The following is a 16,036-nucleotide window of genomic DNA, read 5'->3' on the forward strand; positions in this document are numbered from 1 at the left end:
CATGGTCTGAGAGCGATCAGCAGCCAGCATCTCTCTCTTTCCCCTCTGACGACGCACAGATCCACTTCTAAAACATCCGTCTTTGACTATTAGCTGAAGTGACTTATGTTATCTTTTTAACGTTAGACACCGCGTTGCTAGGAGTTTTCTCCTGTGCACACCGGAGCTGTCAGATCCCCTTAAGTTCCCTTTTTTTTTTCTCTGCAAGCTGTAAAGGATTGGAGGGGACGCGGCGTCACGTTCTTCCTCTGGACTTCCTCCTTTTGAAAGCCGTGCACGGGAGAGCGAGAGCCAGACAGCGACCTCGCCATGGTGTTGCCGCCCCCGGACAAACGACACGTGTGCCTGACCACCATCGTCATCATGACCAGCATGGCCTTCATGGACGCCTACCTGGTGGAGCAGAACCAAGGGCCCAGGAAAATCGGCGTGTGCATTATAGTGCTGGTCGGCGACGTGTGTTTCCTTATCGTGCTGCGGTACGTGGCGGTGTGGGTCGGCGCAGAGGTGCGCACCGCGCGGCGAGGATACGCCATGATCCTGTGGTTTCTGTACATCTTTGTCCTGGAGATCAAACTGTACTTTGTGTTCCAGAATTGCAAAGCGGACAGGAAGAGTCTAGAGACAGTCGCACGGAAAGCGTTGACTTTGTTATTATCCGTGTGCGTGCCGGGTTTGTACCTGATTTTAGTGGCTCTGGATAGCATGGAATACGTAAGAACTTTCAGAAAGAAGGAGGACATGAGGAGCCGCCTGTTCTGGGTGGCCCTGGACCTCCTCGACCTGCTCGACATCCAGGCGAACCTGTGGGAGCCGCAGCGGACGGGTCTGCCCATCTGGGCCGAGGGCCTGATGTTCTTCTACTGCTACATCCTGCTGCTCATCCTGCCCTGCGTGTCGCTCAGCGAGATCAGCATGCAGGGCGAGCACATGACGCCGCAGAAGATGATGCTCTACCCGGTGCTGAGCCTGGTCACCATAAACGTGGTCACCATCCTCATACGCGGCGTGAACATGGTGCTGTTCCAAGACAGCCGCGTGTCCACCATCTTCGTGGGCAAGAACGTGGTGGCCATCGCCACCAAGGCGTCCACCTTCCTGGAATACCGCAAGCAGGTGAAGGAGTTCCCGCACCCGCAGAACGCCATGGCGCTGGAGCTGCAGCAGAACTCGGTCGGCCACACGCAGCCGCTGCCCAACGCCACCAGTTTGCCCCATGAACCTTCGCCAGCGCAGGACGTCATTGACACATGACCGCCAGCTCTGGACTCCACACCAAACAGAAAACACACAAACTGCTTTTTATGGAAAAAAAAACTCCAGCGGTGGAGGTGGATAGAGGATTCCGCTGCATGACAGGATGATACTTCTGTTCTTGTCGAGCTCACACACAACTGCTGTGAAACCATTAAAGAGATTTTCAGCATCACCTGCCTGTCAGAACGTACTGTAAAAAACCGACACTTGGCTCACTTAAGACTTTGAAAAATCAAGACAAAAAAAAGTGGGTTTTTATTGTGGTGTTTGTGTTTTTAATTGTTTCAAAAAAATGTTTTCAGAGCTAATTGAGAGACAATCTCCGCAGCGTGCAGCCCGGTGAGAATCTGTAGTGTTTTTAAAGGTTTTTTTTTTTTCTTTCCCCCGCCCCGACAGTGCATCTGTGGCATTTTCCTTGTGAATTCCAGCACCGAAGGACATACAACACTCAGCATGAAGCACTGATGGAGAGGAGGAGCAGAGAGTGACAAGGGTCAGTCAAGTGAGGCTATCAGAGAGCAGTGCTACAGCAAGGTTAGTGACAGGTGGATGCTTTTCCTTCCCCGAGTCGGGGGTTTTCTGCTGAGAGAGAGCGAAAGCTCTGCAGCCGCGGTCAGTGTGACGCTCGGCGACCAAAAAGGTCTCGTTAAAAAGCACCACTGCAGCAGCGTCCGCCTCCTACGGGCATTCGAGTGTGCGTTTTACTGTGTTTTTGGAAGATTATGTGAGTGTGACATGTGATGAGTTTGCAAAAATGAGACAAAAATATGTATGTAGTGATGATGATGTCAGAAAAAGAAGAAGAAAAAAACAAGGCTTGGAAATTTTAAATTTTGATTCCTGTACTATACATTCCTCTCCAAACTAGCTCAAGCCTTGAAGTCGGAGAATGCAAGAGATTATCCAGATTAAGAATTGACAAATTAAAAAAAAAAGATGAAATACAACTGAAACAAACAAGAAATACTATTTTTTTTCCTGATGTTATTCAGTTTACTCTTATTATGATTAATATTATTATTATTAGCATTAATATAATTATGTACATTCTTTCTCTGTTGGAGGTCAATGATGTTTTAATAAAAATTTAATAAAAGAATAGAGACGTTTCCATTCTCACATTGTTGGTTGGGTTATGATTTAAACGCATTATTCTGTTCGCGTTTATTGCGACGGCGACTTAATGGCGTTGCAGCAAAGCCATTTCTCTCTCTCTCGCGTGTTCTGCATGGAGGCGTCCACGCCGCGGCACATAAATATTTAGGCTTTAGAGTATTCTCATCCTGGATTGCGAGCATTAATTTCCCGCCCCTTGGGCGACCACAATTGTGGAACGCAAGCTAAAGATTTATCTTTAAAAAGGTGATAACAACGTGTGCACTTTTTTTTTTCCCTTTCTTCCTCAAACTGTTTATCTTTTCCTCCCTCCCAGTTCTCATTATCACCTTCCTTTCTTCCTTTTCTTTTATTTGTAATCTTCTCCACACTGACCCAGTATCAGTTATTAAAAATAACTCTCAAGGCTCATAAATCGCCTTCATGTCTCCTCAGAGGATTTTATTAACTGACCCGAGTGTTGTGGCGCGAGGTGAGGAGGCCTGATCTCATCTGTCAGCGACGCACACTCCTCACAGCCTAAATGGCCGTGGACTCCACACAAAGTGTTGTCCGTAGAGATATTGTCTTTGCACTTCAAATTAACATAATGTAAGTTGTTTCGCAATAAAAGGGGATATAAGAGATATACAGCTGAGGAACTGCAGCATTATTGCAATGTTAAATCACTGGACACTGGAGAACGTGGTAACACGGTTATAGTGGGAAAGCGAATTCCAAAGCCACCAATACAGGTTCCTATATTATGGGCTTGCCGTACATTAAGGTTACATTTCCATCCACATATATCCTCGGATCAACAACACATACATAATCCCTTAATGTTTCAGGTTGTGAAGGACAATTTATAGATTTAACCGTAACATAACGTTCAAAAAAAACTTTTTACACGAACACCTAACGGACACATCGTCCCATCCCTCTATCTATCATAGCTGTCAAAAGGTACCAAAGTGTCCGAGTGTAGCCTTTATCTAATAAATAACATTATATTAAAAAAGGTCCACAGAGCCAGAACATTTACTCAAAGGCTTAAGGCCGACACTGTGACAAGTAATCCTGCATTAAACATTTAAACTAACACTAAACTAAATTAAAACTCAATCCTGGCTCCTACAACGCTAAAGAAAACGTGAGAATACTGCGTGTTAGACTGCGTTCCTGCACCAACACACGGTGTTACATAACTGTCCCACACTCTTGTTTGTGTGGTCACTACTGGTGTGTAATAATAAGAAGAATGGGTTAAATACAGTGTATATGCAAATGTGAGAAATTCTAATTCAAATTCCTTTTAATAAATATTAATTACATGTAGCCCTAGTTAGTATTTCACAGGGCTGTTACTGTTTAAGTTACTGGAGCTATACTTAGACCAGACCTTTGTGACATTTCTACATGAAAATAAAAATGTGTTTTATATAGATTTTTTGTAATGTACTTACATTATCCAAAAAAAGTTTCCAACACTGTTTGAATCCATATAAATGTGTTTATATTGAAGGTAATAGAGCACTTCATTCCATTGTGTTTTAATGGCATCATACAGTAGAGTTTGGCTTTGGGATAAACGTTTGAAATGCTCCTGTGTACTCGATATATTCCATGAGCTAGAGTGTTTTTACTTTAAAAAACAGATGCAGGACTCGTAGTGTTTGTGACCCGTGCGACACATAAAGGCGTTGACAAACTGTTCATAGCCGTCGGTGCAGCACAGGGTCACAGATAAAAGTGAAGCAGAGAGCGATGTTACACTTTGATTTAAATAAAACAGCTTATGTAAGGTTTAAAAAAAATGCTGTGTTACAAAGTGACTTTGAGGAAAAGTAATTGAAAGGATCAGTCACTAAATCAGGAAGTGATTTGAAGCTCACGCTGCTCCACAATGTCATCAAACACACAAAGATGGAATTATCTACATATATATAAATCATATAAGTAAGATGTACATCAGTTTTGTTATTTGCTTGATATATTTCCAAAAAACAGACGGGTAACGTTTCATTATATGGACTCGCTTTGTAACAGGAAGACTTTAAATATACAGTCCCTGATTTAATTTGCCATTTTGTTGCTTCAGTCTCATCCAGCAGCTCTCTGCGCTTCACTGAGTGAAGCAGCATGAGTTTTTTTGGGACTTACAGTACATATATATACACGAGCTCACTGACAGTCTGGATTTTTCCCCTCTGTAGAAACATATTGATTGTTTTTTTGTGTTTTGTTTGGAGTATTATTTATAAATATTTCTCAGGATTATCTCTCGGGGGGGAAACATCCGATTCATTCTGTTGTCTGTGCTTTTGTTTTGAGTTCGGCTCCCGTGACGATAACTTTTCCACCGTGATGCCAAACAACAACTAACGCCTAACGAAAAGAAAAGTGAGTAAGTGTGAGTAGTTTTCCAAATATTATAGGAAACTGAATGACACGTCTATTAATATTGTCAGTTAAAACCCAAAGGTTAAAAGAGACTGTGACAAAATAATAAAATATTGGTTTGTTTTTTTGTTCGGAACGAGCTGTTACACTGGTACACACATTAGTTTAATTTAGCGTTAAATCATCGTAAAAATGAAAATATACAGTACATAAATGTGACATACAATCTATGAAAATGTCAGCAGTGTCTCTGAGGGATTATACGAGGCAGCGGTTGGCATGAATGCAGAACCCAGACATTGATTGTAAATTATTCATCAGCTTATCATCGTTATTGTAGGATGCAGTGGGATTGATGATTATACACACACACACACACACAGTATTGTTTTCCCACCTTCACAATAAAAGGTCATCTAAATTGAATTGATGACACATTTGCTCACCCTTCACAGCACATCGAGTGTAATCCACGGCACTGGCGGGGAGGATTAAAAACAGCACCGCATTCACTGTAAAAGAAGAATAAAGTTAAAATCAATCATGTGAATCGTATATACTTATTTAACTTTACTCTCAACTTAAGAACAATGTCAAAGTGTTTGGGGGAGAAAAAAATCTTCTCAAATTGTACTTTAAAATTTAAAGCAACTTTTGTTCCGTGAGCATAAACAATGTAGCATTAAAAGGGCTCTGTCATGCAAAACTATCAGACCCGGCAGAGGGAGCGTTTGCGTGAATACAAGTTCAAGGTAACTTTGTTTATACCCAAAGGTAGATTTGTTTTTTACAGTAAAGTGAGTTGTCTTACTACTATAATAAAATGACAATAAAAGAGTCAAGTGCTTCGTACTAAAAGATCAAAAAGAACTATATACGAATAAAAAGGATCAGAATAGTTTCAGTTTTCTGTCCTCGTATCACTTTGGTTTTGCAGGAGAGGCTGAAATTCACCATGTAGTTGGTTTCAGAAATGTATCCAGCCATCCTCTATAATTGTCTGGCTTATAAAGGATTCTGGGCAGAGCTGTAGCTCTCCAATTAGCCTACTAGCCCACTTCACAATTTGGTTCACTTCTAGAGAAAGGTTGCTGAACCAAGACACCAGACTAAACCATAAAAAAAAATATATTAAATAAAAGAGGGTCAACAATGGTCTATGGCTGTGAAGTGACGACAGTTTTCTCAGAGAGTATAGACCCTGATTCCCCTTTTTAAACACAGCTCCGCAATTTGCTTCAAAAGTTTGTCTGTGAAAAGTTAAAAAGTGCAGGATTTCGCTAATATAAAATGTCTAGGTATTGAACATGGATGGAGCATCTCTTAACGTAGCTTTCTCACTTCATTTCTCATTCATTTAAGCAGTGCCACCGTGAGGACACAATTACTAATTACGTCACTTCCAGGTATTGGCCAATCACAAGACAGTCTGTCTTCTCGGGGTGAGAGTTCAGTCTGAAACAGCGCGGCTGATGAGAGCATCAGTGAGGAGAGATTTATATCAGCTAATTTCCAGCAATAAGGAGGTTTTCGACCATAAAAACAAGTTAATGTATGTAAGTAGACCTCCATAACTCACATATATGTGCGATAGGACCACTCTATCGGAGCTTTAAACTTTAATAACCAAAATATATTTGCCGTGGCGTATCGATGATCATATTGTACGAGGAAGGACGAAGATATATCAGCCGTTTCGCTGTACAAGCACAATATTGTTGCTGTTGCCTCCAAAAACAAAATCACTTCCTACGTGCAGCACGGGACTGTTGCCAGTCATACATATTTATTGTATATTTAACTTTAGCTCTTACCACAGTTGGTTTACAGGTGCAAAGAGGGGTCAATCCATTTCCTAACTTGGTGGTTTTGTGGTTTTGGATCAGTTGGCCCATCATCGGTTAGCTTACAATGAGCTCTCCTTCGACGGCTATATTTGTCTGCTCTGTGCAGACATTTTTGACAGGTCATTGTGAGGAAAATCACAGGTGCGAATAATCAAATTAATGGCGGCTGTGTTCCATTTAGCTCCCATCAGCGTCAGGGAGGCTGACAGCCAAACTCACCCAACTGACATGCACTGAACGGAGCCCAAAGAAAGTGATCTGTAACACCTGAAGCCCAGGTAACGAATCCAAATTATTCTTTTAAATGTGTGTTCACTGTTGCATTATTACATAATATGCTCGACCAGTCTCTGTTCTTTTCTATTGATGCAAAAAACTGCGTGCTATTGTTTGCTGTAAATCATCAGTAGGACTTTCAACTCACCTCCGATAAATTACCCCTGAAAATCTTGCCACCTCGCATATTTAATTGTCACAGCTCTGTATATTTAGGGCATACTCTTTTTTTTTAAGAGAAGACAGCAGTTAATCATCGTTTGACACACTGCTTCATAATAAAAAAAAAGGGTAGATTAAAAACTATTTAATTACACGCCTAGCGCGCGGGAAAAGTGATTTGTTAGTATGTAAATAAGCAATAAGTCTGATCGCTGAAACGGCAACAGATTTCATCTCCAAATGAAGACGAAGCGACGCGAGGTGACAACATGTCAGAGAGTTTCGGCACGACGACACGCTGGGATTAAATCTAAATATTATTAAATCTCTCGCATTCAGGCAAAAACAGTAGACTCAGCAGAGAAAGAAAACAGGAGTCACAAGCAGGTCCAACATTAAATTTAAAACGCCCTCATGTATGAATAAGTCACTTATACCAAATCATTGCTGTGGTCTGGATTACCGCTCATTGTTGGCACTCGCGGCATAATCTCACTCCCCGTTTGAATAATTCCTGTTAACTCAAGTGGAAAAATAGGAGTGGAGTTGTGGAGTGGAATACATTACGCTGCGACTCATGTCACCTCTGTGAGACCTTCTGTGAGAGAAAAAAATTCATCAATAAATCACCAGGCGTGCGCAGCAGGAAGCTAACTCTGCTCTCTCCATGTATAATATGATGCTAAAAGCACTTTTTCTACCCTCTCTCTCTATGCCTGCACTTTGCTGTTTATCCGCGACTTCCGTGAAGTACCCACGCTCAGCAAAATCACATCAGAAAACAAACAAACAGTTCCACTAAGTTGCCTTTTTTCCCCCCCACTCTTTCGACCACTTTTGTTTTTCCGCTGACTTGTAGGAGTCTGTCCGCTCGGTTGCATCAGTAGTCGCTTCCTACTTGTTGGTAAATGCCTCTTCGTAATCACTCTGCTGACTCGACAACCCTTCATCTGTACTACACGGTCATCTAAATGGAAATGGGACCTCTTCTCTCGTCTGTGCTATAGTCCCATAAACCTGCTGTGTATTTACCGTCCGACAAAAAAAATCACCTTCAATCCTGCTAAAACGTTACTGTAAGTACGATGGAATTATGATAAGTGCAGCCGGCAAAAAGCACAGCCTTAAGTAGGCCTACGTTTCATCTTTTTCGACTGGGAGACAACTTGTGGACACTTACTACAGACTAACTGCCAATCAATTTTAGAATTCACTTTAATCTCCTAGTATTTTACTCCCATATATTTCCCTAAGGCCCTTAGACTCTTCCCTTGCCCCCTGTGCTGTATGGACTATTTTAAGGAGTTGAAAACTTGTCTTTTTAGACCAGTTTTACTTAAGGGTTGATTTTTAATTGGTTTATGACAACAGTGTGTAGTACTGCATGTGCTCTTATTTTCCGTACATTTATTGTACAGCACTTATTGTGATTCTTATCCATGAAAAGTGCTATAAAAATAAACTTTACTTACTTATTTATTAATATTAACTATGCCCTACACCAGGGGCCTCAAACACAAAACGATAAGAACATTAAAACCAAAAATTGAATGTAAATTATAATTAAAACACTATACAAGCTGATATAGAATTAAATATTGAATGTAATCATTTCAAAATAAGTGTAGGGCTGCAGGATATCGACCCCTGCCCTACACCAAAGAAATAATCCCAATGGCGTTACAGTACCTAGCTTACTTGATTTAGCCAATTATACATAAACATATATCGTAATATGTCAACTTTCTGCAATAAAGAATGTACAAATGTATGTATACGGTACTGTGCAAAAGTCTTTGGGCACCACCAACTGTGAAATGATGTCAGTCTTCAATATAATAACCAAGCTGTCAGTGAGTTTAACTCATATAAAAACATGTTTATTTTAGCACTTTAGCTTTAGCACAGTCTTGAATTAACCTGATGCTAACAGACCTTTTTTTCACACCACATGAAACAATAGGACAAACACAGGTTTAACACTAACAATAATTATGGTTTAAGAGAGTTACACATATGTTTTAATGTTTTGTGTGTAATAATCATACTGAATGGTCATTGTTAGAACTACACAGCTAACGGTGGCCTCAGACTTTTGCACTGTACATGTATTATTAATATTGGAATAGTTGCTACTTACATTAGCCAAAATGTTTGCACCACTCTTTCCAAATCAATATAGATCCGTATTTATGTTAAAAAGTAAACGGTTATGTTCACTTTTGTTGCCTTTCAATAACGCCACTCACTCTGTGGAGCTGCTGCTAAGTTTAGCCTTCAACAATATACACTTTTTAACGTTTAAACTCGTCTTTTGTGCTAAATAAAACGCCAGGAAAGCGTCAGTGTAAAGTCGCACTTTTGCTAGCTCTACAAATTATTTCACAATAAAAGCCTTGTTGGAAAAATGAAAGGAAACAGGATACGAAAGAAACGTTACGGTGCTTTTACTTTTAAACGGAAGAGGATGTGATGTGTGTGTGACACATACGAGAAATGAAGCTATTGACGAACATTGAGCTAAACTGAGATTCACCAGCTGTAGTGAGTTTTCTAATCAGTGACGTGACGCGTGCATTTTAAACATAGTTTACGAAGCAAAAACACTCATTTAAAATAAATATTAGTGTTTTTATATACATATAAATTAATAGATATTCAAATTGTATCCCAAGCCTTGATTTAAAGTGCAGTATTGCAGTTTAATCCCACGGTTTGTGTGAACACCAGGGCCGTCTCTAGCTTTGTTGGGGGCCCTGTGCAAAATGCTGTTTGGGGGGGCCCTAGTTTGCCAAACAGTTCAGTGATTTGAAATTGTACCTTGATAAAAATAATAGATTTCTTAAAAAGTCATGATGATATAAGTGTTTCTATATATGATGACGATGATGCAAAATGAATCAATAAATAACAAAAACTGACAGAAATCGATAGAATCGGATCATGTAATGGATAATAACATGCAGACACTTGTAATTAAAACACAAAGACAAGCGTGTATATAATTAAATGTTGCATTTAATACATTAAATAATGTGATAAATGTATGAAAATGTTGTTGACGGGCCGGTCAAGTGATTTTACGGGGGGGAAATAACACTAATAACAATATTTGTTAATAGTTAAGTTAGTTATAATAGTTCACAGAATTTCAAAATAAAGGTGTTTGCTTCAATATGCAACAGTATATAGTTCAAAATAAAAATGTACTTATGATACAAAATTAATCTAATAATCAAAAAAACATACATGAAATTGTGCCACACGTATGAAATACAGAATAAAGTCACAGGATTGACATGTAATCAAAAAAATTCTCCTCACATGAGGCTAAACATGCAGCTTTGTTGCCCCCTGTTGGCCTGGGGGGCGTATAGCAATGGAAACAGCGATGGTGAACGAAAACCACCCTTTGTCTGCACTAGAGTTCTCCTCAGTGCAGTTTTGCGCAGTACACCTGTCAGCTAAGTTTGAGCGTACTGAGGACTTCCCACAGTTCCTCCTGTGAAGTTACCATCTCTTCCCACTGACTGACTCTTGTCTCGTGTCTGAAGTTCCGTCTTTGTAGAGCGTGTTGTTTGTTTGGCTTCTTGACAGACAGCAGCAGCAGCAGCAGCAGAAGAAGAAGAAGCAGAGACGGAAACCATCAGACGCTTCTCTGTAGGCTACTGTGCAGTGGATGGACAAAAATCCCAAAATGTTGCACAGTGCTGAGTGCATCTTCCCCCCTCTGTGCTGAGATTAATTACATCCCCAAAGGAGATATTGCAATTAAATTATGGATACCACACTGAGTTACGGCCGCAGCTTCTACGGGAAACAAACAATCCCTGTCAGCATCACTGTTTTAATATAAAACCAAGATTTGATTCTGGTGTGAATTTATATTTCGGGGGTGACACTTAATACAAACACGGGACTCTCTCCAAACTCTAATGTGTACTTGCGATGATGAATGCGTTCAATAGTCAAACAAAAAGTCCGGCGAGGACCTCGGGATCAGGACTTCCGTACAAACAACGATGATTAAAGGCCTCGCAGCATTAGCTAATTTTCTTTTAATGGCGTTATCGGCGCGATCTGTCCCCGTTTCACGATGCCACCTTTCGTCCATGGACGGACGACATCGTATTCACACACACGCGTGTGCATAGATAAGGAGGTATTGTGTTGCCCTCCGTGAACTGTCGGACGGATTAATCACATAAGAAGAGGCGTGGGAGAAGCTGTCGTAAACAGATAAGCACAAAAGAAAGCGGCCCCACCTGTTAGTTGTGAAAACAGCTGACTGTCCTCGCCCTTCATTTTCCAACGCTATCTTTAAAGTGTCTTCATTATCGTCTGGGTCGATTAAAACAGGAGCAGGGAAAATAAAGAAAATAGCCAGAGCTTCCAGGTCTGATAATGTCACTGTCCTCATTACTATGCAGTTCATTTTAAAATATTTTTTTTACCCAGAGTATAAAGTTTGCAGACAGTTTTAAATACCAGAGAAAGGTCACGTGAAGGTGACCGGAGTATAAAAGCAAATGTACCGCTTTAGGACGGCCGACTGTAACTTAAATGGAGTGAAACCGGTGGATTATTGTTGTTATTATTACTGCTGGGGTGAGTGGGGCTAATGTGAGAGCGTGGAGAGGAAAACAACAAGGTGAGAGTACAATTTAGAAAATGGCCCTAAAGAATAGTAACTACACTGTTAGTTTGAAGCTGGAGTTTGTAAAGTCTTCAAACCGTTAAAAATGAGTAGAAATACTTTGTCACTGTACAAGATTCAAGTATCTCTACTTTAGAGGAAGGGTTGGTACTGGTTTGTATTTATATAGTGCTTTTCTACTCTTGATGAACAACCCATTCACACGCTTCAATATGGAGTTAAGTGCCTTGCTCAAGGACTCATATAGACTAGCAGAGCCAGGAATTGAACCCACAGCCTTCCAGTTGATAGACAACTCGCCCTACCACTAAGCGGCCATCACCATGGCTCAATCCTTAAAAATACTTTTTATACTTAAGTACCGTAAATGTCATATACTTTAAGGACATTTACTTAAGTAATAAAATCTAAAAAAAATTGACTTCAACTTCTACCAAAGTCATTTTCTCTGTAAGATATACTAATACTTTTACTCAAGTATCCCTTTTTAGGTACATTATAGAAGACTGCTGACAGGCGGAAGAATCACACCGCGCTAGTAAAGCAAGCACCACGGCTGACAACACTAAAGATGGGGACAAAGTACACTCTTAGAAATAAAAGTGCTAAGTAGAACCATATAAGGTTCTTTGGCTTGTCCTCATAGGAGAATCCTTTTGGTTCCAGGTAGAACCTTTTTATAAAGGTTCAACCTGGAACCCTTTTGGAGGGTTCCACCAAGAACCCTTTTAAAACCCTTTATTCAGGAAAGGGGTTTTAAAGGGTTCTCTGGATCAAAATGGTTCTTACTGGAACCTTTAGTGTTACCAAGAACCCTCGAAAAACCCTTTCTTTGGGAAAGGGTTTTTCACAAGCAAATAGTTCCAGGTAGAACCTCAGCCCTTGTAGAAGAACCCTTTTGGAACCCTTATTTCTAAGAGCGTACCCAAATTTCACAGTCTTTACCGGTTTTGAAAAGACTTGGAGGTTCCTGCACTGGAGCTTTAAAGTAATGAAAAAGCAATAGTGATAACGGTTCACCCCAGACAAAAAAAAGGGAAGTGGACTAAGTGAATGAATCTAAAGTGAAGCTGTATGGATTCCTGTTCTAAATGACTTTATTACATTAATTAAATCAGATATGACGACACACAAATGACTGGACAATTCAGCTCTTGGACGCATTGTTCTGAAAATCCTCCAGTGGATTTTTACTTCTTGCTCTATGTGACTTCACTTGGAGGATGTGGTTAATCCTGCAAGAGGGAATAGTTTCCCAAACAGAAGCTTCAGAACAAGCTGGGTTTTCCCAACAGCTCATGAAACAAGAATAGAATAGAACAGAAGAGTCGTGAAGACATTTTCCTATAGCCTTGTGTGTCACAGCTCTCATGTACCATTACTAATTATCAGTATTGTCACTGGGAGAATACAGACACATAACCACACACGACAATGCTCACGGGACATGGAAGAGTCGGAACAAAAACAACTTCTTCCCCCCAGCGTTGTGAAGATGACCCTAATTAAGCTGAGAGTCTCAAAAAAAAAAAATACTGACACAGTTACGGCTGTTTACTTTCTGCCGACGAGCCAACAAAGCATAATGCGGCTGTCAACAGAAAAGACGGTTCACAGCGAGGGTTTGTGTGTGGAATTATCCCGAGAAACTAAGACTTTAACTGAATCAGGGCCACAGGCAGGAATTTAATGAGATGATGTTTTTAAAAGTGTGGGGGGGTAGAAAAAATGAGACGAGAACCGACCTCAGCGGCTGATTTGCTGCACAGAGGGGAAGCCAAAAAAAACCCCGGTAGATAAAGACACGCGGGGGCATCCCATAACACTTTGTGTGTGCAGCAGCGTGGGATACAGTGATGAGGGACTGCAGCAAAACAGCAGTAACACAGAAAAGTGTGCGTTTCTTTCGCCCATCCATCACTGCGGCAACAACAACTCAAAAAAAACAGCAGCAGTGTCAGGAAACAACTGGGGAAGAGCTCACAAACAAGGGAAACGTCCCCAAACTGAAAGTGTGGGCACATAAACAACTTTTCAAAGAGGAGATTGTGCTGTGTTGAGTAGTGGTGGGCTCCTGTGTGTCTGAATATGTGACACAAAATAATGGTGTATGGGAGTTAAAGTTAAGGCGTTCCCCAAACGGCCTTGTTAGGGGGGGTAAGGAGGGAGCTCATCAGTGCACGAGATCAGGACTGACAGAGGAGCTTGTTAACGGCAGCGGCGGCAGCAGCAGCAGCAGCAGCAGCAGCAGCAGCAGCAGCAGCAGCAGCAGCAGCAGCAGCAGCAGCAGCAGCAGCAGCAGCAGCAGCAGCAGCAGCAGCAGCACAGTAGCCAAGAGACTGGCTCATTAGAGACGAGCACCAGCATCGCCTGCTCCAGCCCTGCTGATCTCACCAGATGGCGACATGTCTGCCGTGGGGCCTGATGACGATGGACATCCCATTCATTATTTTTTAACTAATTACGCACGGTGTCATTTTTTTTTTTTTTTTATTATAAAAGAGGAAATTATTAATTCAATCATGGTTTGACTGCACAGAATTTGATGTTTAAAAATGTAATGTGCCATCCTAAAAAGCTAAGGAAGGGTCTGAAGCAATAAGAATCCTGCTGCAACATTGCCCCCTGCTGGTGGCTACTCATAGTTTCTTTTTCTCCTCCACACCAGCAAGAAGTATTAAATTACTATTCATCTTTTATTTATTTATATTCTGTTTGAACAATCGCAGAAGCACAAGTGTGACTTCGCTATCGGATCTCACACAAAATTAAGGCTATTGTTGCATGGTATTTCTTCTGATGTGAGTGGAGCCTTTAATTGATTTTTTTTTTTCACAATGGAAGCGATCAAGCCAGAATTTTTGGAATGTGTGTGTGTGTGTGTGTGTGTGTGTGTGTGTGTGTGTGTGTGTGTGTGTGTGTGTGTGTGTGTGTGTGTGTGTGTGTGTGTGTGTGTGTGTGTGTGTGTGTGTGTGTGTGTGTGTGTGTGTGTGTGCGTGCTGTAATTACAGCTGCTGCAGAGTCACTGAAAGAAACGAAAATCTACTTTACCTTGAGGGGGGGAAAATGTACACAATTATTAAAACTCATTCGTCAGCAAGAAAAAAGGAGTAATTGCACCAATAACGTGAACAAGATCGGTTCAGGATTTAATAAATAGGTTGCTCTTTATACCAATATTTAATAATGCATGCACAGTAAGAGAATAAATACTCATAAAAAAGAGCCAACCTGGAGCCTAAAAGGGTTCTCCTATGAGGACAAGCCGAAGAACCTTATATGGTTCTACTTAGCACTTTTATTCCTAAGAGTGTAGTGTGTCCCCAGCTTTAGTGTTGTCAGTCGTGGTGCTTGCTTTACTAGCGCGGTGTAATTCTTCCGCCTCTCAGCAGTCTTATATAAAGTACCTAAAAAGGGTTCTCCTATGAGGACAAGCCAAAGAACCTTATATGGTTCTACTTAGCACTTTTATTCCTAAGAGTGTAGTGTGTCCCCAGCTTTAGTGTTGTCAGCCGTGGTGCTTGCTTTACTAGCGCGGTGTGATTCTTCCGCCTCTCAGCAGTCTTATATAAAGTACCTAAAAGGGTTCTCCTATGAGGACAAGCCAAAGAACCTTATATGGTTCTACTTAGCACTCTTATTTTTAAGAGTGTAGTGTGTCCCCAGCTTTAGTGTTGTCAGCCGTGGTGCTTGCTTTACTAGCGCGGTGTGATTCTTCCGCCTCTCAGCAGTCTTATATAAAGTACCTAAAAGGGTTCTCCTATGAGGACAAGCCAAAGAACCTTATATGGTTCTACTTAGCACTCTTATTTTTAAGAGTGTAGTGTGTCCCCAGCTTTAGTGTTGTCAGCCGTGGTGCTTGCTTTACTAGCGCGGTGTAATTCTTCCGCCTCTCAGCAGTCTTATATAAAGTACCTAAAAGGGTTCTCCTATGAGGACAAGCCAAAGAACCTTATATGGTTCTACTTAGCACTTTTATTCCTTAGAGTGTAGTGTGTCCCCAGCTTTAGTGTTGTCAGCCGTGGTGCTGCTTTACTAGCGCGGTGTGATCCTTCCGCCTCTCAGCAGTCTTATATAAAGTGCCTAAAAGGTACTAAAAGTATGTCTTAACTAGAAAATGACTTTGGTAGATGATGAAGTCAAATTTTTAAAAGTATTACTTAAGTAAAACTCCTTAAAGTATATGACATTTAGTGTACTATAAGTATAAAAAGTATTTTCCTGATATAAAATGTACTTAATGTACTTAATTTTAGAAGTTAAAGTATTTTAAAAGGTGAGGAGTTAGGTTTGAGCAATGGTAGATCAGTGGTAGGGCGAGTTGTTTTTCAACTGGAAG

General features: G+C 40.9%; 1 protein-coding gene across 1 annotated transcript; it reads left to right on the forward strand.

Moving 5' to 3' along the window:
• Positions 1-309: 309 nt before the first annotated feature.
• Positions 310-1,254, forward strand: tmem121ab (transmembrane protein 121Ab; the record flags this gene model as incomplete). The annotated part of the gene is made up of 1 exon (XM_083898345.1): positions 310-1,254. One exon carries the CDS (start codon positions 310-312, stop codon positions 1,252-1,254), a length of 945 nt encoding a protein of 314 aa, XP_083754471.1.
• Between the last annotated feature and the right edge of the window lie 14,782 nt (positions 1,255-16,036).

This window comes from Microchirus variegatus, assembly GCF_963457635.1.
Source record: "Microchirus variegatus genome assembly, chromosome: 12".
NCBI lineage: Eukaryota > Metazoa > Chordata > Actinopteri > Pleuronectiformes > Soleidae > Microchirus > Microchirus variegatus.